The 24,761-nt window shown below is 40.2% G+C and overlaps 1 protein-coding gene and 1 long non-coding RNA gene across 12 annotated transcripts in view; both read left to right on the top strand.

The window, feature by feature from the left end:
• Window positions 1–14,983, top strand: part of LOC140371727 (nuclear factor 1 B-type-like) — an 80,617-nt gene extending 65,634 nt beyond the window's left edge. For 6 of the 11 annotated variants that reach the window (XM_072458926.1, XM_072458933.1, XM_072458925.1 and 3 more), the window contains 2 exons: window positions 3,689–3,777; window positions 9,325–14,983. In XM_072458926.1, the coding sequence (XP_072315027.1) occupies window positions 3,689–3,777; window positions 9,325–9,460 (225 nt within the window). In that variant the 3' untranslated portion in view covers window positions 9,461–14,983. The remainder of the gene's footprint in view (window positions 1–3,688; window positions 3,778–9,324) is intronic. The other 5 variants (XM_072458930.1, XM_072458924.1, XM_072458928.1 and 2 more) reach the window with 3 other exon arrangements.
• Window positions 14,984–16,600: 1,617 nt separating this feature from the next.
• LOC140372086 (uncharacterized) lies at window positions 16,601–22,806 on the top strand. The gene is made up of 3 exons (XR_011928518.1): window positions 16,601–16,779; window positions 18,237–18,459; window positions 22,671–22,806. It is a non-coding gene; the product is annotated as an uncharacterized lncRNA (long non-coding RNA).
• Window positions 22,807–24,761: the final 1,955 nt, after the last annotated feature.

Raw genomic sequence — 24,761 nt, 5'->3', positions numbered from 1 at the left:
TGTAATACCACAAAATCAACTTATTATTCCACCTGCCTCCCAACTGCGTTATGAATTACAACAAAATAACACAGCATCATACAATAAATACATAGATAAATGTATAGAATAAGCCAAAGTTAGACGTTTGTCCCTGAAAGTAACTCCGTTCTCGCACGTGGCTGCGGTGGGGGCGTCTATAGGGAGAAGGAGAGGCAGGATTTACTTGGCCGCTGTCACAGTTTGCCTTGCACATTTTCTAGCAGCTCTGTGACTTCTTTCGGAGGGGCACAAAGCGACTACACAAGAGCCGCTGCACAATCTGTTGAACTGCACCCAGCACATGCCTCTGCAGAATACAGGGCCTTTTCTATTGCACGCCTGAAATCTAATTCCTTCGAGTATTAACAGCAAAAACGAATCATTTACTTCTCTAGTTACTATTCATTATAAACGTTTCGATACCAATTCACTTTTGATGATGAATTTCAGCCAAAAAACTGGCCTAAATAATAAATAATCTTCTAAATTCAATATTTCTTTTGATACAATTGGTCATCTGTAAATTGTGCCGGCTAAATATTGACATTTTAGGGGCGTGGGTGGTGCTTGGCCCGCTACATATCTCAGTGTTTGTTTAAGTAAGCAGGCTCCTATTCATACAGATTCATCATGCTTCTGTCTGTCGCGGTTGTTTTGGTTCCTGAGGTGTAATTTAGCATTGTCAGATGTGGCCAAGCCCCCCAGGACCAAACACAGAGGCCTCCATCATTGTCCCCGTGCATGACAGCTGTTTATTGAATGGGATCTGCTCGGCTTATTGACATTTTGCGGTTTGGATTTGAGTGTGGTCAGCAGTGCGGTGATGTCGGGAGAGTCGATCTGTGGTGGTTCTCAAGACCCCTGGTTTTGTTCTGCCTGAATGTAAATCCTGGTTTTAGCACTTGGTTAGTCCTGGTTTAGTTTGTTTTTTGGCACCTTTTTTTTTTGCTTTTGTCACTGATTAGTCGGTGTTTAGACCTGTTTTGTTGTTGGTTTGTAGAGGTGGACAATACAGCAAAATTATGATAAGATTGTGAATGGTGTGTTGAAGATATGCAAGAAATAGTACCAACAAAAATACTACAATGAATAAATGAATTAAAATAAATAAATAAGGGTATACAGTGATTTGTTGGGACTTTTGTGATTTAAAAAAAAACCCAGATAATATAGATATTATTAAGGCATGTTTTAATGCATTTCTATTGGATTGACATAATATTGTTATGGGATTTTCCTTTTTTTTTAATCGAGATATATATTTTTGTCAGTGTTGCCCACCTTTATTGGTTAGTCCTGATTATTTTTTATTTTTGTAATGGATTCGTTTTGATTCAGTCCCAATGAAATCACTGCTTAATAAAAACGTAGACTATAAAAATAACCAACCGCCCGCTAATCACACAGATCTTGGACCAATTTCACACCACTAAAATAGAAAATACCCTCAACTCCTCGCGCAGCACACAAAAAAAACCACGCACCACACCTGCTCTGCGGTTCCCAGGCAGCCCGATATACCCACCATTCAACCCTCGCCTTGGTTAACCCCTCCAGGGAATGCCACCATGCAGCATTCCTCAGGGAGAGATCCGTGATCAGATGTCATTTGGTATTATCTAAGGGAGAATCCTAATCCACAATCTGCCCGCATCTGTTTGCAAACGACGTTCCCGGTTCTTTCATTTTTTTCTCCCCACTGCCTGTGCCACTCCGATGCCAGCGGACAGATGGCAGGGCCCTCGAGGAGCAGTGGCACGGAGCGTCTGGCCCGGGCCGAGCTTTTGTCAGGCTGCAATAAAAAGACGCAGGGCACTACAGAGGGCATTGTTTTTCCCATAGACTTTTAAGAGCCAAGTGTACAGATTGATAAATTCGAGGGTATTCAAAGGATGTATTGTGAAAATATACAGTACAGGGGGAAAAATATGAATAGAGAACATGAATACATTTGGAATCGTTTAGGAATTTCAGTGATTTTATATTTACTGCTGAATTAGAGAGAGATTCCAAACATCTCACCTTCTTCTAAAGCTTTAATTCCACCCTTTAGAGTCTCACCTCTCAATAAGTCAATTAATTCACATGACAAATTTCCTTTTCCCGTCCTCTTTCTAACAACAACATTACCGAATTTAAGTACAGCTTAAGTAGGCGCCCATCATCGTCCCGCTGATGCGTCGCTCCTGCAGGTGCTCGCAGTTAAAAGAATCACAGTCTTGACCGCTGCAAATGGTGTTGAATATTCAGCTATATCTGATTAAGTCCCTCTAAAGAGCCCCGGCCCAAAAAAAAAAAAGTCTGCCCGGCACCGCGTAAAGTGCTAACCGTGCAGTTTTAGCCGCGGTGCATTACTAAATGAATGTGCAGCGTACGGGGCAAGGTTAGGTGAGCGGTGGCCGGCGCTTCATCTGGATTGCCGGCACGTGCGTCCGCATAATGCACGTAAAGGAGGGCGACGTTGTTGTATAGCTTTTTTGTTGCAGTCATTTGTAATGCCGCGGCTTTCTTTAAGAGCAGGGTTGTTGTTTTTTTCCCTTTATGCATGAGTGTGCGTGCGTATGCTTTAACTTCATTGTACTTTGACCCCTAATCGATAAAAAACAGTTAGCTAATGAAAAAAAAACGAAGCGGCGTATGCTCCAGGGTGTACGTCCTGAATGTAAAAGTGCACTTATATATCGACAGGCTGCATCCACCCAACTGCATGGCTTTCAGCGGCTAACACACACACGTCCTGCAGAACAAACTGACGCAAAAGCACCTCACCTTCTCTAACTAACCCACCCTTTCATTTACAGCTTACCAGAGGTGGAAAGTAACTCAATATTTTCACCTAAGTCAACCTTAAACTTTAATTTAATCTGTAAATACTCGTCGAGCCACAAACCGTGTCCAATATTTCTTCATTTTAAGCTTTAGATTGTAGCATCTTTTATTGTATTGCTTCAAAAATAAGTAGAAAGTCAAATATATATAACCTGTAACAAGCTGTGGTAGTTTGGAATTAGCAGTAGCATCTGTATTCATATATACTTCAGCAGTGCTAGTTAGTTGTAGCTTTGTGTAGTAGTAGTAGTAGTAGTAGTAGTAGTAGTAGTAGTAGTAGTAGTAGTAGTAGTAGTAGTAGTAGTAGTAGTAGTAGTAGTAGTAGTAGTAGTAGTAGTAGTAGTAGTAGTAGTAGTAGTAGTAGTAGTAGTAGTAGTAGTAGTAGTAGTAGTAGTAGTAGTAGTAGTAGTAGTAATGTAATATAATCACTTTTTGTAGTGCTTTTCAAAAACTCAAAAGACTCTTGTAGTAGTAGTCGTACCATTTTTGAAGTTTTAATACTATTTGTAGCTAAAACAGTAGCAGCGAGGGGCTTTAGCGACTTTTTTACACTCAACACCTAAACGTCCCCGTCTACACATTACTAATATATTTACATTTACACGTTTGGACTCCTTCTTCCACCTCTGGCCGCTCCCACTGACCGCATGTCCCTTTCCTTTCTGTCCACTGTGTCCATAGCCTTTTCTTCTCACTGTCACACGTGTTCTAACCCAATTACTGACCGTGCAGTAGCCCTCCTCTGCATGCCCTGTGTTCACTGTTCACTTTTAGTCGTGTAATCTGAAGTGGAAGTTGTCTTGGCCCAGTGATCTGACCGCTAGGTTTCAATTGACAGCTGAGGAAGTGTGACTGGAGCGTGACTCAAAACGGCAGGCATTATGGCCCCAGTGCCACAGAGGACACTTTGGGGATTACTTGGCAAAGGTAACGATTTCATTCTTTCATGCCCTTTTTTTCTAATGCAATTACACAAAAAACGCAATTACACAAAAAACGATTCATGTAATCGTTGTCTTGATTGTCCATCTCACCCTTGTGTTCCATGTGTATGTGTCAATGCGATGCTTTTGTGTGTTGTAATTGTTCAGAAATGTCAAATGATAGAGTGTAAAAATATATAAGGAAATGTGAAAGATAGCAAATTGTACAGAAAAGGGCCAAAAAAATCAAACAGTCTTCACAGTGTAGAACTCGGACAAGGCGCTGCTCCTTATTCGTGGGTTTCAGCTTCCATTTTGGTGACTTTTCAAATTGTTCATCGCTACGGCAACGGCCCGAATTTGACTTAAGCCCATGTATATGTCGCAGCAGACGAGATGTTCTGCCCAAACCTGACATGGGATGCTCTTAACTCGACTAATACAGTTAAAATGTACTTTATTCACAGTTTTGTGGCGTAAAAAAGAGAAATTACAATCAATTTGACTAAATATTTAGCACAGTGCTCTATTGTTTTAATGAGTTTGATCCGGCCTAGGTAAAAGAAGTCATCCCAGGTCAGTGCTTTCGAGCCACGTGAGCATCGTCTGCAGTTTAACAAGCTCAGTATTGTCTGGGCGGGAGTCGCACTTTACTCTCCTCAACTTAAACATACACACAGCCTCCCTCCCTCTTCTTATCCTCTTTCTTTCCTCTCTCATCCCCCGGTGCAAGGAAAAACCTGCACCGGTTCACCTCCGCGCGCACAGCCCCGCGAGCTGAGCTAAGCCTTTTTCCTGTTACGAGACAGTCTTCCCCTTTCCCTGGAAGTGTGTGTGGGAGATTGTGTTTGCAACGTTACAAAACACACACACACGCACACGCACGCACGCACACACACACACACACACACACACACACACACACACACGGCAGTAGCAGCAGCAGCAGCAGCAGCCCCTAAACAGGCCCCTTAAAACACCAGTGGAGGTAGGAAAATGTCCCCCAAAGCAGCTCAAGGGCCATCTCTCTGAGTAAACAAAAGTACAGTTATAGCAATAACTCGGCTCAATACACAATGTTGCTGATAAATGCTTTTAGTGTGAGATTTTAATAGGATTTGCCACACAATTTAGACAGCTTCTAATATTTAATCAGGTTTGGGACTGGCATGAATAAAGAGTAGACTAAATTAGAAAAGGCTTCTCGTCAGTGAACAAGATTAAGAAACTAGGAATGCGCTTAGCTGTAAAGTAAAGGTGATAATGATGAAAATGTATTGAAGTTACACATCTAAGTATTGAATTCCTCATCGTTTTAAGTGATGTTGTTATTGCGTCTCAATGAAACTGCTCAGTTTTGTGATCGCTATGTGTTCTTTTCTGTATTTTTTTCTCATGTTTTCAGGGCAAAATGCTCAGTGAATAGCTAGCCGGATCGCTTCCCTTTTTACCCGCGCTGCCTTTTACCGCAGCGCTCCTCGGTGCTAGACCCCCAAATTAAAACTCAGCCAGACCTGCATGTTGCCATTGTGCAGGAAATGGGTCAGCAATCCATTAAGATGCCATCAGATAATCTAATTTAGGGAGCTAATCCTTAAACCAAGTGCGCCGCATGCTCCGGCCCGTAGTGCGCGCTCGCAGAGGGGGCAGCATTAGCCGGGTTTGGGAGAGGACGGGGACAGTAGAGGCAGGTGGGGGGGGCACGGAGGTGAGGGGCAGCCATCTTGGGGAAGGTTACCTAAAGAAATCCCATGATGGAGGTCATGTTGTCAGTCACGTCCTGAAACTGTGGACAAAGGGAAACAGGAAGACGTGTTCTGAGTGAATGTCCCGCCCGAATCTCACTCTGGACTTAAGAAAAATTGTCCACATTTCTATATTATTGTTATTATATTAACAAGCTGGTATTTTGTACGCTTAACCACGTCTAAACCACGTGGAGAGATTCTTCTTCAAAATCATTGCATCTTTTTTTATTTATTTCTAACTGTAAATTTAAAATTGTTATTAATTAAACTTTATTCTTATTTTGATTTTAGTAAAGCAAAAAAAAAAGCCATCGCTGTTTAAATTTTTTACATTTTAATACCGAAAAAAGGCCTTGGGTGAAGTCATCCTTCATTAAGAAAATAAATTTAAATGAATTGAAATCAGAAATCACAGTGATATGAATAAAGTAATAAAAATATAAGGTTTTATGTAGGAATGTCATGATTCATATGTTAATTGATAATCGTGATTATTCAGCTCACAATATAATCGTAACTAGAAATTAATCATTGTGAAGAAATATTAAGTATTTTATTTTTTATTCAATCTATAGTTAGATTGAATAGTAAAAATGCATCTAAACGTAAAATACTTTTTGATCTGCTTTGATCTGTTTCTGTCACGTTAACTTTATTTCCTTCATTCAGAAGGTTTGATTTCATAAAACTGGTCACAAACTTGAGAAACAGTAACGTGTTAGACAACGAGACTGAAGGAAAATGAAAGATTTCACTCAGTAATCGTGAATAATCAAGTTGTTTTCTCACAATAATCACAACTCTAAATGTCCACGGACACTGGTCAAATAAGCAGAGGCTCCTGTATGTGCAGTTGTAGCTTCCTATTCCAACATCCGTATTAGCTCGGCTGTTTCATTTGTGATTCTCGGTGTAAGGGCAGTGGCTTTGCTTTGAAACCCTGACCAACCTCTGCTTTAACTCTGGAGACGGAGATTTGGAGCGACAGCCATCGATTTTAACAAGATTAAAACCGATCCTGCAGCCGCGGCCGGTCACAAAGGCCCCGCGAGGGAAGCTTTGTGTCTGTGTGGTCCCACCGAAACGCTAGCCATTACCTGTGTAGGCTTTCATAAAACAGAGAGATGTAAAAGAGGGAAGAATGGGCCAAAGGGAAATGTGCCGCCCCTGTCCGATCTGTGCTCTCTTTGTTCGGCGAAGGTAGGAAAAACTTAATCTCTCGTTTCCTGTCCGATGATTTTTGGCAGGACGAGGGCGGCGAGGGAGAGGTGGGAGGGAGCCGGAGTGCGAGGATGGGCCCTGCAGGAAAAAGCAAAGGATTAGACTCGAGGTTAACTCTTTAGAAACCCAAAAATGGAACACAAACTTTTGCATTGTGTCTTGTTTAACTGTATATAGTGTAGGTCAGCGCGATCTGGCTGACTTGTTTGGCAGACAACACAGTTTACGCTGATTCTTCTACAGAAAGACACACACTGCAACGTTTTTATTGGAATAAGTTAGAAGAGTACACGTATATAGTAGTTTCGACAACTGATTAAAGGATTTAGTGAGTATAATGCATATAGACTGTATTTGAGAACAAATTTAAAAGGCAATGTATGTCTGAAAGGGCTGGAGTCGTGGTTGACTGGGGCTGATTATTGATGCGATTATTGTCTGAAAAACATTAATTTAACACGATCATTCACAATTATTGAGATTGTGACCAAACAACAGTGAAATATTTCTTCAAGTTTGTGAGCGGCGTTACAAAATGGAACTTTCTGAAGGACAAAATAAAGATAAATGTGACAAAAACTGCCAGATAAAATAAATTCGGTACATTTAGCTCTATGTTTGAGCTGTATATTGAGCAAAACATATACAATTTGCTGCTAAATGTGTCACGATTATATTTCTTTGGTTCTAATGATTATATTTTGACCTAAATTATCACGATTATCAATTAACCTAATAATCTTGACATCCCTATAGTAAAGAAATCCTTGCCCTGGAGATAAATAAGCATGGCTAAAGCTCTCTTACTAATACTCTTTTACTATATATGATCTGACTATGTGCCCGACCCAAACTGCAAACAACTCATACAGAAAAGTACCAGGAAACAATGTTTAAATGTAAAAAAAGGCAGATTAAACTCATAATTTACCCCTAAAATCATCCGCTAACTCACTACTCGCCTCCTTCTTTCTGCTGCTGTCCCCATAAAAAAAAATCATTCGACACAATAAAGTCGACCAAAGTTTGCATCGGTCGACTCTCACACTATCAACCGACTGATCAACTCCAGCGCATTGATCGTTTCATTTTCCCTCAGTCATTTAGCCTCACTTGTTTGTCGCGGCGTAGTCAGTAGCGACAGGTATTCCCCGCTGTGACTCGTAAAGAGCCGAGTGGCATAGGTGGCAGCGAGGGCCTTTCGGACGAGTGCATGCTGGGGGATCTGCGGAGCGTTGGGTGCGAGGGTGGGGGGTTGGGTGGTGGGCTAATTATCTGACATCTACGTAGCTCCCGCACCCCTCGGGAACAACGCGCCGTTTGTTCGCCCGCTCGCGCATTCAGTTAGCACCGTTGCGCCGGACGAACAATCAGTGTGTTGTTTTGCCATTAGCGTGAGATGAATAGGGATGGGACAGCTTTGTGTAGAGTGCCCCCCCCTCCTCACCCTCCTCACCCACAATCCCCTCCTCACCCCTGCTTTAGTTTACCCATCGCCACCCCCTACCACCGGCATCACCTCATCTACAATCCGCACCACTCTCCGTGCTTTTCTATACTCGTCGCATGCTCTGTTTGTTTCCAAATACGTTACGATATCACCGGGGTTAGAACTGTGTGATTGACAACATCAGAAGATATTGTGTGTTTTTGTAAAGTCGATGTGTGCACGTGGTTCAAATGTGTAAAAGGAAATGTATTTTGGCGCAACAAAGTGAAATGTCACAGTGTACAATCTGAGTTTTACGATTATTGTTAGAGAAAACATCACAGTTATTCACGATTACTGAGGCTGTCATTCCAACAGTAGAATCTTGTTTGACTCGTTGCTGTTCCTCAAGTTAGAGCTTTTGAACTGTCGCAATGACAAAAACAGCCAGATAACAAAGTACTTCATATTATTTTAACTATAGATTGAATTGAAAGCACTTAATTTTGCTTGTAAATATTTTTTTTAGTTCTTATTATTTATACTTGTGACCTAATTGATCATGATTATTGAGTAACCGAATAATCTTGACGTACAGATTCTTTAGTCAGGTCAGTGGTGTATTCTTAAACCAATTATCAGCATTTCTATAACAAAAATAAACATGATTAACAATGTCACAATTAAAATACAATGTTGATTGAAACAAAACATCATTTGCTTTTAAAGTGCCTCTGACAGGTCGGACGACTCATTGAACTAAAATGCAGTTAAGATAAATATATTTAGAATTTGTTTTTAAAAAAAACTCATCTAATGTCACAATTTTTTGTATTTGACAAATAAAAAATATATTAGAACACATCCATTTAGTTGAATTGTGTTAAGAGTCCAAAAAGTTGTTTCTTTTGTGTAAATTCTGCATAAACATTGTCTTTCTCAAATACCTACTCAATTGGTATAAAACTTAAATGTATATGCACAACAGGTATACATACATCAAATAAAGTCAAAATTTGAAAATTGTAAAAACCTGCCATGTAACTATATTTCTAATAATGCCAAGATTATGCCAGATCTATCAATCAAAACAGTTTTGATTATCCTCCTATTAAACGTTTTTTCTTTTTCTTTGTTGTTTCTTGTCTCCCAGCAGTCCTGGTACCTGGGCGAGCTTAGTTCCATTCCAAGTGTCGAACGGGACTCCGATTCTGCCAACAAATGTCCACCAGAACTACAGCATAAACATCATTGGTGAGCCACTGGTCCAGGCCGAGACCGGGAACTGATTCCATTACACAGAGGCTGGATTAGCCCCCCCCCCACACCCTTTCAGAAGGCGGACAGGTCGGCCCGGGACGGTGGAGGTTTGGCGGGGGGGTATCTTTTTGTTTTTGTTTTTTTCATTATTTTTGGTGGTGCCTCGCAAGCACTACAAGTGTCTTCAGCCATGGATGAAACCAGCAAGCAGTAAATCCACGCTGCACAATCTACGACCCCCCCCTCTCCCCTGTATTCGGTGACCCTGCCCCCCCCCCTGTGATTGGACGTTGGCCGTGAAGACGAGAGCTGAAGCGAGATGGAGTGAGAATCAGAGGCTTCAGGCTCCACACTCCGCTCCCACCAGTCAGTCGTTGTGTGCAGGACCGTCAAATCCATTCGAATACTGTGATGTATAGATGCCTTAATGTTTGATTGCATGACACTCTAGTCTCTTAGTGGTAATCTTTTCCATGTTGAGGGATGTTCATTGACACAAGTGAAGGGGTGGGTACAACCTCTGGCTGGTGGATGAGACTGCACGGTCTCACTGCGTACCCCATAGGAACAAACATGTGAATTCAGAGTGTTTCTTCTTCCGTTTGATTTCAGTTTACTGTGATACAACTCTTTGTTCAGACTATGTGTTGACTTGTTTATTCTTTACTTCAATAATTAATGTAAACATGGAAAGAGTTGAGAACTCTTGATGCGGTTTTCAAAAAACACTAAATGCTCGGCCTGAGATTGAACTTAACATAAAAGAATTTGCGACTCCTTTTCAAAAGGACTTAAAAGCGAAAATAAGGAATAGAGGAAAGTGCAATTGAATTTTTGAAGGGAAGCTATCAGTCTGTCAGCCCTAAGACTCTAAAGCAAAGGGGATAATTATTAAATTGTAAAATGTTTAAATAAACATACAAACTAAAATTCAGTCACCTGTCCATGTGCTCAAAGGAGGAAACATCAAGGCCGTTGAAGGCAGGCACTAAGCTACCTGATCAGCAGCACTTCTTTAATGCTTCCCATCAGAATGGGGAACTCTTATTTATTTTTGAGGAAAAAAACAAACACCGTAAAGAACTGAAAACACATTGTGTGTAAAAACGACTTCACTTTTGATGCTACGATAAGATCAAGAGTATATGCATTTGGCCATCAGCTTCTAAAGCTTATGTTTACAGAATATAATATGGAATGCAAAGTATTAATCATGGACAATTCATGCAAATGTACAGAAAGCTTATGTGAAAAGCTGCGGTGTGTGCAAGGTTAACCACAGTGGAAGGGGTTTCAAACTGAAACGGTTATGAACCAGGTGGTGGCAAATCCCTGAAATCCAGAATTGTGCACGGCATGTTCACAGCCATTGCCTCTCCAATCCTGACGTATTTATACAGGAAATCTCTCCAATATCTCTTAATTTGCACGATGACATATAGTCCACATTACGTGCCTTGCCTTTGAATATAGAGACATCACTACACTTGTTTTTGCTGCATTTATCATTATAGAAAAATTAACATTTTTATGATAAGAATTGTTTTGTACTCTGAATGAAATTGTTGATTTTAACTTCATGTACTACTCTATCTCACAGTTACATTGCATATCAAGGCTGTGTATAGTTGCCGTTTTAAAGTTTGTAATCAACCAGCATTTTTTCAGTATTTTGGTGGTTTTTCTAATAACCTGTCATCTTTTTTGTTTTCCTTTAATTTTCAATGCTCATGTCGTTCATCTTCCAGTTACTATTGTGGAGGGTGGATTCAGAATTATGAAAATTATGCAATACCAAGTTTTGCCTATGTAGGTAGTGCTTATAGATGCGTCATTATTAGAGGCTAGTTTGGAGATAGACAATATTGTAATGCATTTATTTTGTTGATATTGTTGTTTGTCATTGTTGATGTTGATGATGTTGTTGTTGCCGTGGGTGATTTTATTTTTCCTTTTTTCTTTTTTTTTATTGACCAAAGTGGGGACTGCTTTCTATGCAGTTAAATGACAAGGTCTTTTTTCTTCTTCTTTTTTAAAAACAAATCAGCCTACCGAATGGCGGCGAGTCAAGTGAATTTGGGAGGGAATTTTATTTAATTTTTATTATTATTAATTGTTCAAAAATGTACCCTTGGTCTTACTACGGCTGCAAAGTCACTGATTGGTCTACTGTGACACTTCCTCCAACTCTCCACTCGGGGTGCTAGCTCGCAACATTGACTCATTGACTTATCACCGGAGAGACGGCTTGACTTGAGCTCGACAATCATTTTTTCGAAATATAGGTTTGATCTATTTCTCCTGTACTCCGATTGCGCTCCCCACACACGGATGGAGGACTATCGCCGATTCAATTTTCGCGAATGCAATTTCTCCCGAGTAGATGCCTTAAACACAACAGCGGAAGTGGCCTGTGATATGCGCAACAATCACGTACCAACTGCTGCCGAGCGCTGTCCGAATCAGCTACAGGCAGGCTCGGGCACGCCTTTAGAGCAAAGTATTTTATAAGTATTAGAGTTGTATAAATGTAAATATGATATGGACATTACTGTAATGTCAAATCCTTTCCCAGCAAGAATAGATGAGGCTCGATGAATAGAACCCAGTAGAATGAAAAACATAGCACTTAAACATAGCACATAGGCAATCATCTTCTCCCCCCGTTATGACAGTGTTCAACAATAAGTGGTAACATTTTAGAATAACGTGCACTATTTAGCGACACGGTGTCATTTCTTTTGCATTCTAACATTGAATTTAGGGTCATAAATTGAGCCATATTAGTGTTTGTAAAAAAAAAAAAAGAATAAAACCTATTGTATTCTTCATACTACATACTTCTGCGCTTAATATTGTCGAGTTATTCTAAAGTGTTACCGACCGATCTCTCAGGCGTACAGCAGGGCATTATTTCCTATATCAATCAAGTTTAATGTGAAATTTTCTCGACATCTTTTTTGCACTCTTTCCCTACAATCGTGAAAGACAAACCCTCGGAGAGCTGGCGGCGTCTCTCCAAGTGCTACCAAGAGGGCTACTATACGAAGCAGGAAGTTAAAAAAAAAAAAAAAAAGAAGAAAATCAGTTCCCTCAAGTCAAGCTCAATCTCTCCAACTTCACCTTTATTTAGAGAAACGTTAGAAAAAGCCACCCCGTCCTATGTGCACTGTTTTTGGAAATTATTTTAGATTTTTTTAGTTTTTTTTTAAATACAAATTTGTAAGTGCTTTGCAGCCTTTGGCCATTGGAGACCCCACTGAAGTGCATTGTCCCCGAGTGTGTCTGTGAATGCGTGTGATGAGGCTGTGTCAGGGTCACTGTGTCTTTGAAAAGGAGCCTGTACATAAGGTCAAATCATGGCTGATGGCAGTAGAAGTGGCAGCTTGGGTGTGTGTGTGAGCTAGAGTGCCTCGGACACTAAAAGTTAAAAATGAGGGTCTTTCTATTAGAAATAAAAAAAAATATATCCTGTATTATCTAAGACGGGAGTTTGTACACTGTAAAACTTTGTCTCTTAAGCCCTTATTTGTAAATCTTCAATTTTTGGGGAAAATGAGTCAATTCCATTTTTGGAAATCTTGTGTTGTTTCGGAGGCTGGATTTGAGTTAGAACTCTCCAGATTTCCCTAAATAATAATTAGTAGAGTCTAAAGTGTTTTTGTTGTATTTGTAAAATCAGAAAGCAAGGGAAATCTTTAGAAATCAGTAAATATTAAAAAAAAACAGCAACCATGAAGGCTTTTTATTATTGATATTATTATTTCTGAACCTAGTTCTTAGATATTTCCATGTGGGAAACATAAGTATTTGTTGTTCTTTCATTAGCGTGGCCATAGCGATTGATGTGATTTATGCATTTTGTTTATTTTATTTTTGGAAATGGGTGTGATGAATTCTTGTCCAACAAGATCTTTTGTGGTGTGAGTGTGTACTTGTAGCAGCTGGGAGGTGTCGTGTCACTTAACCAGTGGAAAGGCCCCAGATTGCACCTGACAATTAAAAAAATAAAAATATGTGAAGCAGGGTAAACACTGCAGTGACAAACGTCCCTGATAAATTTCTTTTTGTAATTTTGTAAATCAGATCTATCGCAACTTGACTGGTGCTACGCCTAGTTTCAGATGTGACTCGCCATCGTTGAGCCCCATTTGGTCTTAAAAAAAGTCGCTCAATATTATCAGTAAATGCTGATTTTGCACTTTCCGTAATAAGTCGGATTTGATGACTTTGATTGCAGGTGCTTGGAAATAGGGTACTGTACCTTCCAGCTGGTAGTCATGTGTACAGCAAAAACTACGCAGGTGTGAATGCAGGAAGAGGCTGTAGAAACGTCAAATCAGTGTTCCACCAATCAACATCTTTCTAGAGCCTCACGATGACAACATCATTTTCTTTTTAAAAAGTATTATAATGTCAGACAGGACAACTTTATGCAAGGAGGACCTGTGGCACTCATGCAATATGTATGAAAAACGTCTACATGCAGACTTTCAATTGTTTTCTTTCTTTTTTCCATTTTCTTTGTACATTGAGCAATACACTCACATTTGTTCCATATACTTCTTTGGCTAGCTGCTAGTCACTTGGCATCAGGTTGTTCCTAAAAACATGAAAACCAGCATTTTTACAGGATGTAACATTCACCAAAAGAAAACAAAAAAGATAGCAATGCAGTGCCTGTCCAAGCTGTCCAAGCTGTCCAAGTTTCTGTTGTATATACTTGTAAAATGTGATAATTAACTTTCATATGTGACAAGAAAAATGGCATCACGCAGAACCCAATGTGGCATCTGGAAATTTGCTTTTGTTATTGTTCATTTTGTGATTTTATTTTGAGAAAATGTGTCCGCACTCAATGCCCACATAATGCTTGCTTAAAATCGTACTTCTGTTCTAGGGGATTTGAGTAAATGCTACATGATAATGCTAACAGTGCAGTGAAAGGTGGAAAATAACCTTCTTTTTAATAGAAAAGTCACCTTTTTTTCTGTAGGGGCTGACTTTGGTTTTATTTGGGGTCTTGTGGCACTTTTACTTCCCTCTGCGCACACGTGTATTTATGATGCAAGGTGGATATGTACAACAACAACAGCAACTAAACAATATGTAAACTGTCTCCAGTAGTGATTGTAGTTACACTGCAAGAGTGTGCAAAGGTCTATGTATGTATCTGAATGTACGTTTTAGATGACTTTTTTGGGAATCGTTTTTTGTTTTGTTTTTGTCTTTATCATTTACAGTTTAGGAGCCGCGGGTGTCCAATGTGAACTGTACTATAGTGAAGGCCTTGATATCCCTTCTTCTTTTATTGATTTTAGAAACGCCAAGCTAATACGGGCAAGCGCCTCCAAGCTGGTTACATTTGGTGCAGGGGCTAAAATTGCCACAAGATTAAAGTCAATGTAAATAATGGCTCAACTTTTTGTGATTGTTACTGTTATATCCAGCCTATACTGCTAGCAGCTGTTTGTACTGCAGTCAATTACTGGAAGTGGATATATTTCCTATGCAAAACTGTTTAAACAATAAAATGAGCTATGCTACAGAAATGTGTCATTGCATTTTTGATGTCGCGCTAAATGGTAGTTTGGTTGAACATTTCAGAGATGGGTTTATGAACTTAATAAAGTGTTGATGGTGCTACAACTAACAACTAGACTAGAGAAAATGGAAGTTTGAGGCTGTAGCGTAGCCGTACATAACCAGAATACACAGCATTAACTGTATAGATTGACATCGTGTTTGCTATTTATTTTATTTTAAGTATATTTGTGGCTGAAAAATACCATGAAATACATCACTGCGACGGGTCTTTTCACAGATATGATCCCTCACATCATCTGATTGTCTTCATGGAGAGAAAGATGTTCAATGAAATACTGTAGAACTTTCCAGGCAAAGCAAAAACAATCTATGAACATGAACAGGAAGCAGACTTTTAATAACACAGTGCACATCATTTGCAAGTAAATGTGACAGTTTTGATCTATACAACAATATATTTTTACAATTTAAGACTTAGAGGATTTATCAGAGGCTATTAAATGCACTTTCTTGACATTTTAAAGTATTTGATGCTGTTTTCTATCATTATACCGGAAGTTTCTGGCCTCAGAGCTGCATCCAACGAAGATGAGAGAAGATTAATTATACACAGACTAAAGTAATTTTCAAGGTTAGAATTGGTACATTGTTGACTTATGGTCACATGAACATTGGGCATTTTACACAAATCAATCTACTTTATAGCATATTTTAGCAGCGGGACTTTTCTCCATGGGTGCGTACTTATGTTCCCCCTTTTCTATGAACGGGGGCTACGCTAACTAGCATAGGCTACTTGTTCAGGTTCCACATCCCCAATAATTGAGCATAAATGTATGGTTTTACAGCATACAATATAGCTGCATATAACCCTAACCTAGGTACCGTTTTCCATTTCTCCTCAACAACAGAAGTCTGAGGCAAAAAGAGGCTAAAAGAGGCCAAACTGGACCCGGTGGAGCAGGGGTGGAGTGAGGTAATAGCCACGTGACTGTAAGACAAGGTCAACGGGAAGCAGGTTTAGCTGTACTAGCATTCTTGTTTACTGTGGAGCTAATGCAGTTACTAACATTAGCATATCTCTTTAAGTAAGCTAATTCTGATATAATTTGCATGTGGTTTCTTATAAAACATTCAATTAGATCTAAAGTAAGCTAATTCACAGAACATTATCTAGCTAACATATCAGAACATTTTTTTTTATTTTTATTTTTTTATTTATTTGTAGGAGATCTTCTACTGAAAGTGTTTTTCAGACTTCCTATAAGTGATCTGTTCTTCTGTATCTACCTCTGTATCTACCTGCGTTGCACCAATGAAATTTCCCCATGTGGGACAATAAAGGAATATCTTATTCTTATTATCTTATAGAGTCAGCTGTGCAAGCTAGGCTATCTCTTTAGCATTTGTCTTTTTCCTACTTTCAGTTCCCCGGACAGTTTTATGGACATATTCTGATTGGGTAAAGTTTTATACTGTACGTGCACTTTTTTTTCCATCACGTTAAATTGGGCTAAGAGTGAAAACGAGGTTAGCGCTGCGAGGTTGTGCGAGGACAGTGTCAGATCAGAGCAGTATTTACTTCAGTATTAAACTAATTGGATTTCTTTGATTCTCAGAAGTGCGTCTGTGACTATCTTTCCTGAAAGCAAACATTAGTGTTGGTGTCCTGGAGGGCTCTCATGACCCCACATACCCACGGGGCCTTCGCTGTAATTCTGCTGCTAATCTACTGTAAAACCTCAATCCCAGAGGAAAGGAAGACAAGTGCCTGGAGCTGGACTACACTGGGTTGGACAAGGTAAGATCCATGTGGCTCACCATGTCACTTACGAACAAGCACTCGTCTAATGAGCTTTTCTAATGGAATTGAGAACAGGGAACAGGCAAAACTTAGGATAAGCAGGCAAAGTCTCATTAAGGAGCTGTGCAACGGGTTTAAGGCTGCAGTGTGTCGACGACAACTGGTGCCCACGTAGGCCTCGTGCACTAAGCTGACCTCTTTACATAATGTACCACTTCATAATAACTACACCTGCTTTAGTTTTAATAAACAGACTTCAGTCATAATGAAGAAATTGTTTATTAAGGATGGTGCAGTGACTACTTACTTGAAAGGTTAGGAGTCAAGTTTAGGCTGGTCATGAAGTAGTTAAAAAGCCTTAATCATTCCTAATAAACCATTTGTTCGTTATGAATCGAGTCTGTTCATGGTTCATTTCAACCTACTTCCTTTGTAGCCGTTCTATTACAATATGTGCATTTTGTGAAACTCAAAGCCGCTTATACAAAAAACGATGCCGCACAAAATATCCCCAGCACTGATTCAATAAATTGATGATTGTACTTTTGTGAGAAATAACATACTAAATGATTTACCAACTTTGCCCATACTAAGTGCCCATCCAGTACTGAACCAGAATTAAACTAGGACTAGACAAGAACAAACCAGGTCTAAACTAGTGCTAACCCATTTGACATTGTTCAAATGTCAAAATGGCACACTTATAATAAGACTTGGAACATTGATATTTGGCTGGCATAACATCAGACATGTTTCCAATTTTAAAGTAAAAAGTACTACTTTTTGTTGTTTGGGCCAACTTAGTAGGAAGTCGGAGAGCCAACAAAAATTGGCCCTGTTCTATACAATTGTACTGTTAATGTTGTGACATTGATAACATCCTCATTTGCACACTATCTGCATCTGAAATCATACATTTGACATCCAAAAAGTTTCTCAGTGCCTTTTTAGCACAAACCTCTTACATCTACTTAAACAAATATTAGTACAATTACCTTTCCCAGGTACTTGAGCCTCATCATTTTGAACAATACTCCCACTTCAGTGTAATTCTGTCCACTCATCCCACCTCTGCCTGAAGGTAGAGACCAGGGCACTGTTGTTGTTGCACATTGTAGTTCATAGAAGACCACCTGGCCCGGGGCATTAAACCAGACTTCATTTGGCTATCATTAAAACGACCCAACAATGTGGCCCGCTGATATAAAATTACCCGATCTATAATGGTAATCATTATGCCATTTATCAAAATTGGCCAGTTGAGTCAACATCTGGCTTCAATAGGAGTCGGTGAGGGTCTTGGCAGCGTCTTGTAACCTACATATTTTCCCCTCTCTTTTATCAAGGCCTTCTGTCAACGATTTGACGAAGCTAAATAGACGATGATTTGGTTCTATTATGTTACGGACGACTCAAGCACGGGAGATTTGTTGATTGGCTTTGTGTTTGTCCAGTTTTGAAGAAGTAACGCATCGCCTAGTGGTCCTCCTTCTGACTGAGCACCAGAAAAGGAGAAGATGGAGAGAGGAGGAGAGGAGAAAAGCACACCACGTATCCTCACGCCAACTTGACCAGGCTGTAGCGCTGGACCCACGCCAACGCTTGCACAAAGAAGTCTGTCACATCCCCGAGTTTTATGGGAGGGTTTTAATATTCATCTTGTTCTGGAGGAATCAGGTAATGAATTAATGTGATCCTCTTGTGACATCAAAGTCTAATGCACTTAAGCGGGAAGTCATTACGGCCCGAATCTGATTGGTTTATGACCGCAGGAAGAATTTATATGGTCAATGCAGGGATCATGACTTCACTACAGAGAAATATAATCACAAAATAGCAGGTGAGGAGGTGCCACTTATATCATTAATTACGGTAATGACAGTAGCAGAGGAGCATTTTCAGTTAGCGTGATGTTTAAGTGCGTATCACAGGTTTTTACCATTTTCTAATTTTGTATTTATACCTGCTGTACATACAAATTATAGTTTTACACCAATCGAGCAGGTATTTATGGAGAAAACGTTAAATAAAAATCTGTAGTAAATGACAGGAAGTGACATCACACTAGGGATACTCACTCCAGTCAATGTCAATGAATCATTTAACTTTTTGTACACTCTAAACATTAATTCATCAAAGTAAAGGTGACTTAAAGGTGGAATGGACGATTTTTTTGGCACAAATCTAAGTCTTATTTCCTCGTGGCGTGGACTGCCGATTAGTCCTGCCACGTATCAATCATAAAACGCACCTACCGCTCACCTGCAGCCGCGTGTGGTTCGTCCCCACGTTTCCGCGTGCCTAAGCGCATGGATCTATCATAATATAGTTCCCTCAGTGTACGGGGCAAAATGAAGAAGGAGAAAGACTGTTCGAGCTGACGCAGAAGTGGACAGAAATCTACGGGAGACGAGAGATGTGATGCGATCCGTTGCGCTAATAAACAAACGCACGTGTGTGTTGTATCGGTCCGCACGGGGGAGTGCGCATGTGCACTTCCACCTGAGTTCTCAAATCGCCAGAAAATCGTCCATTGCGCCTTTAATATATTTTTATTTGTCAAATATTCAAACTTGTGACATGAGTTTTTGTCCAGTGTTTGCTTGGTAATTTCCTAGTGTGATGTCATCAATTACAAAAAGGAAGTGAAATTATAAACCCAAAAAAATTTGCTATTCTGTGCATTTTTTTCAATATTTTTTTAGCAAATTTGAATGATATTTATCTTCATTGCATTTTTGTTCAGTGAGTCATGGGCACTTGAGATTTTAAGATGCTAAATACTAAACTTATTTTAGTATTCTCACATTATAGCGTGATGAATGTTTTTACCAGAAATGATCTTGAAGCTTATTTGGTTTTACACTCTTTTATTTACTTTTCCAATTGCTTTTGTCAATGTATCACTGCGGACTATAGTCTGACAAGTAACAGAGAGTTTTACAATGAGGCCAAAGAGAAATTACTCGTTACAAAGTTAGTTCATAAAATTTACAACTAATACCACTAGCCTATATTTATATATTTATGCAACGCTTGATATTTACTACAAATATGCTTAATTAATTAAGATTTAACTAATTAGAATCAGAACTACTTTTATTCAAACCCAAGGGGAAATTACAGACATTCAGTCGACCAGCAGAAGAAATAAAATAAAAATCAGAAACAGAAGTATCACTACTTTTTATCAGCTAAATCCTTAATTTAAAAACTTAATACATTAATATGTAATTTAATTTATACAGCACTTTTGCCTCACACAATCCCATAAGACATGAAGATACAAAAAAAAGCTTCTATCAGTGATTTTATTTCTGTTTTTATTTGGTTTTGAACCCTGAAATCAAATTAAAGACATGTTTTGACTGATTTGACACGTTTGGCGCTGGTCTCACTGAAGTGCATTTTCCTGTCCCTGTTTGGCCCATTGTGCAGCCCAGAGTTAGTTAACTCATTCCGTCCGTTGACAAGTCGTACTTTGAGAAGCGCATTATTCCCGTGGCCGCACTTGGCTTGAGTGCACACAGGTGGGCTCCTTCTGAATAAACCGCTAAGAAAAAGGAGTTTGTGTGACAGAGGCATCCAGCATTGTGTTTGTATGTGCAGGTTTGTTTGTGGCATCTCCGCCTGTCTGCGCCTTATGCAAATGGGCAGGGGGCCGGGAGGGGACCGTCCATGGGAAACTGCTGGTGCTAATCCAGCATGTTGAACAGGGAAGCACTTTTCAATGACACTAGCACCCCCACCGCCGCGCTGTGTACCAGTCATACAAACGCGCACATTAGCCTAGCCTGCACATATGTTCCTGCTTCTCCAACTCTGGGGTCGTGCGTTATCCATTTATCCTCACGTCATTTCAGTCTATAACGCACCAAGGAATATAGAGATGACCTCATGCTATGGCTAAACTGCTTTCAAATCAAAACAAAACACTTAAGACTGTGCTTGAACGAAACAAAAATCAAAACTAAACTATCAAGTCGTATCAGGACAGAACTGGGACTTAGGGGTCAGTGCTAAACATCATACATAACCTCATATATAACTATAATAGTGTCATTTCCGTGTATACTTTTGAAACTATGAGGTCGGTATCTATCTACAGTAATAAAGGCATATCCTGGTTGTACTTGGTGAGGAAATTAGATCCTTTCTGTCCAGTTTTTGGATAGACATTTGAGTTCCACACTTGTTTACATGCACAGTATTTCCAATAATACGTTTTGCTGATTTAGAGGTAATATTTATCTGCCTGCTGTTGTCTGTAAATGTAGTCCAGGTTTAATCTTTGGTTTATTTTCATTTATCCTAATGTATTCACTAAAAGATAAGACATTTTTCTCTCTCTTCGACCCTCTCCTCTTTCTCTCTCTGTCTGTCTCCCTCTTCGTTTCTCCTTTTCATCGTCTCCTCTCTCTCTCAGGCACACACACGCACGCACGCACACACACACACACACACACACACACGCACACCAGTTAAAGTTGAACACCTGTTTCTTTTACTTACATCCGAACAGACACGCTTTAATGTGTATCTCTTATCCCACGGTCTTAGGGCCTACCTCTGTCCGCTGGGTGTAATACCAGGGTGCTTTGAATGAGATAACAACAAGCTCCAGTGTACCCTCAACCTCTACACAGACTAATAACACGCTACAGCCGCAGTGCATGGCTTAGACTATGAAATTTATGCAAATGTGTGTGGGAATACACGGGCGCAGCTCAAAGTGCTATTTAAGACTAGTGCGCTTCAGACGGCCCTCCTTGTTTTATTCCCAGGGCCCTCGTGAAGTGCATTTTTGCAAACAGACGCAGGCCTCTACAGTGAATAAGGGACGTAGTCAAATATTTGTCGACCCGAGATGCGCGGAACGTTTCAGTATGTTTCTATTAACATGTCTATACCAGATTAAGTGAATGCTCATTATCATTCGTAAAGAGTATAGGTTTTGAGATGAGGGTTGGTTCTGCAGTCCCAGTTGCACGGACTGTATGTTGTATATGTTGTATATGTTGTATATGAGTCTATTACACACCAAATAGTACAGAGATAAAACTAAAATGGTTTCAGATAAAAACAAAACTTGAATAAAATGTAAAACTATAAGACTATATGGCCTGGTCAGGACAGCAGCAGCCTAAAAAGCCTATAGCATTCTCTTAAACCAGTGCCAAACCTGATATAATCACTATATCATTCCGTTTCATACCTTTTTTAAAATTCGACTAAGTGAGTGAAAAGCAACAAAGAAACACAAGAGCAAAATACATGAATATGAAAATAAATAAGCATGCGTACACTCGTTCAATGTCGTCAACAACACTAAACATGCCAATTAATTATGCAATTTTTATTAACAATATTGATTTACACTCGAATTGCGCTTGACAATTCTCAAGGCGCTGCAGTGTAGAGAGTGAGTCGTTATTCATTAATTCCAGTTACTTCTACCGCCACAACTGCCCCGGGCCTCTTTTATAAAACTTAAAAACAAGGAATTCCTACTAAAAATGTACGAACAAATCATACACTTCCACATCTCTTTGCACATATGCACCTTCTTCCTCATCTCTGCAACCCTTTTTGGGCAATTTTTGAATAATTTAAACGTCAAGTTGTCTTTTTATATGTAACAAACTTCTAGACTAGACTGCAAGCTCTCCACATTCCCTCTATAGCATACTTGGGCCTATGTGTGTTGCTCGAGGGTACAAACTCGACAGAATGCATTGGTCTGAAGGGGTTCAAACCGATCACGATGAGCGCTTGAACCCCTTGAACTATTACTTGATATAGTACCTATACTACAGTTTGATAACCACTAAGAAAAAGCTGTGAAAATGCCTCTGTCATGCTTACTTTTTGTGGGGTTTTTTACCAAGCAGACCCACCTGTGCACACTCCTCACCCCAGATGACCCATTCCCCGAGTCCAGAATACATATAAATATAAATGCAAGACAGTGCCAGACTTCTGAGGCCCGGGAGATCATAGTCATTCACAAGTACAGGAATGCGGACGGGCTAAAAGAGGTGAGAAGGCCTTTCATTGCTGTGTCAATTGGACAAAACTCCCCCCACTGAATCAAAGTTATGCCTTCCCTCCCCTCCCTGTCTCCTGCCTTTGGTAAGATGGTAATGTTCACCTTAAAACATCTTTACTGTACTGTGGCCTCAGCCCCTTTTGCGCCGCCAAGTTCCTATCAAGCGGCCTGATTTATGGCGCTTGATGCATTCCTTGGCCCTGGCGCGGAAGGCAGTTTAGCTGAAATACGAGACGCGATGCAGAGAACACGCGTAAGAGGGAGTTTTGCCTCAGACTTTCCCTGCAAAAGCCAGCATCGGGCCGGAGATTTGGTGCAGAAAATGAACCTCGCGATTACAAAGCTTTCTAATTAGCAAATGATTGTGTTCAAAACTCGGTTGGAACCAGGGCTGAACCTGTTATAAATCAGGATTAAACAGGGATAATATCGGCGCTAAACCACAACATCATTTGGTTTTACAGAATCATATCAGGATTAGCCCAAAACTGAGCCAAAATGTAGTCGGAATTAAGGACTGACTTAAGGACTAAACCACAGACTCAACCAGGACCAAACTCTGACTCAAGCAGGACTTAACCAAGACTAAACCGGATCATCCCAACTTCAATTGTATCCAGAATGTTACCACCAGAAACACCAGAACACAACTAAGCCGAGATTAAACTACTATTAAAGACTCAAGTCTAAACCGGAACAAAGCGATGGGACTGAACCAGGACTACAGCAGATCCGAGACAGGACTCGTACAGTAATGTCTCAGCTGTCATGTCTCCCACAATAGATGCTTTTGTTGCGGCTGCACATGGCCACAAGATCAAATATGTTCCTGCTCTCCTCCGTGTAAATTGCACACAGGTGTATACAGGAAGCAAGAACGACACCTTTATAGTTTGTAAATGGCTTTGTTGCTTGTGTGCTAAGTACATGTGATCAATCATAAACTCCAGTCTGGTTTTAGTTATGCGCCAACACAGATTTTTAAAGGGGACATATTATGTGAAATGGACTTTTATGAGCTTTTTGCTGTTATAACCGCGTTCCTTCGCCATTAGCTTACTCAGAGTTGTATTTTAATGATTCACGCTTGATATACGTCTACACTGTACATATACAATAACTTTAGAAGGACTTCCCGCGGTCGCAGACAAAGCAACGTGCGACAATAAACAAAAACAGACCCGTGAAAGAAATAAAAAAATGGTGCAGCGTGTTGCTTTGTCTGCACGGCCGACGTACAGCGGAGTGATTACACGCTTTATTAAGTGCTGCAGTGCTCTTCGCTGAGTAAAAGCAGATGTCACCACCGCGCGGATCTGTCGCTGTAGCCTGGATCCGGGTGCCTGTGGTCAGCGTCTCGGAGCCCTCTCTCCGGAGCCCCCGGGTGCGGTTTGCTGCCGTCGATGCGGCGCGGGGCGAAAGACACAGGCCCGGCCGCGCTGCTTCACTGGAGAAAAATGATGCTTGGGTAGTAAAAGTGTAGGATGAGAGAGAAAGATTGGATTATTAAGTGGTAGATGTCAGCCATTTTGTGGAGGCTTGTAAAACGCTAATGTCGTGCCCCAAAGCTGCCGAACCAGATTTTCCAACCGTGAAATGACAAAGTATGTATTTGAATCTATTTAACTTGTTTGTAGCTTTCGCAAACTATAAGTGGGATTGCTAAATGCTCAGATTGGCGAAGTGAAGCAGGGTGGACCGCCACAGAACAGTCAATCCGCTCTTAGTGACTCGCAGGGCTCTAAAAACGTTTATAATCAGTAAAAGACAACATGTAGAAGTTCGATTTTAGTCACAGAGCGTCTATAAATGGGGAGAGAAACTGAATTGATGCATTATGAGGGAGAAAAAAGTGGGGTATTACAGATGTAAGACGTCTTTGTAAGTTGTAAGAAACTTTTATTAACTTTATTCAAAGGCGTATGTGTTT

Source organism: Eucyclogobius newberryi, unplaced genomic scaffold (assembly GCF_026437365.1).
Source record: "Eucyclogobius newberryi isolate DKJ021-1_F unplaced genomic scaffold, fEucNew1.0.hap1 SCAF_22, whole genome shotgun sequence".
In the NCBI taxonomy this organism is placed as follows: domain Eukaryota; kingdom Metazoa; phylum Chordata; class Actinopteri; order Gobiiformes; family Gobiidae; genus Eucyclogobius; species Eucyclogobius newberryi.
This window is presented reverse-complemented; position numbering and strand designations above follow the sequence as displayed.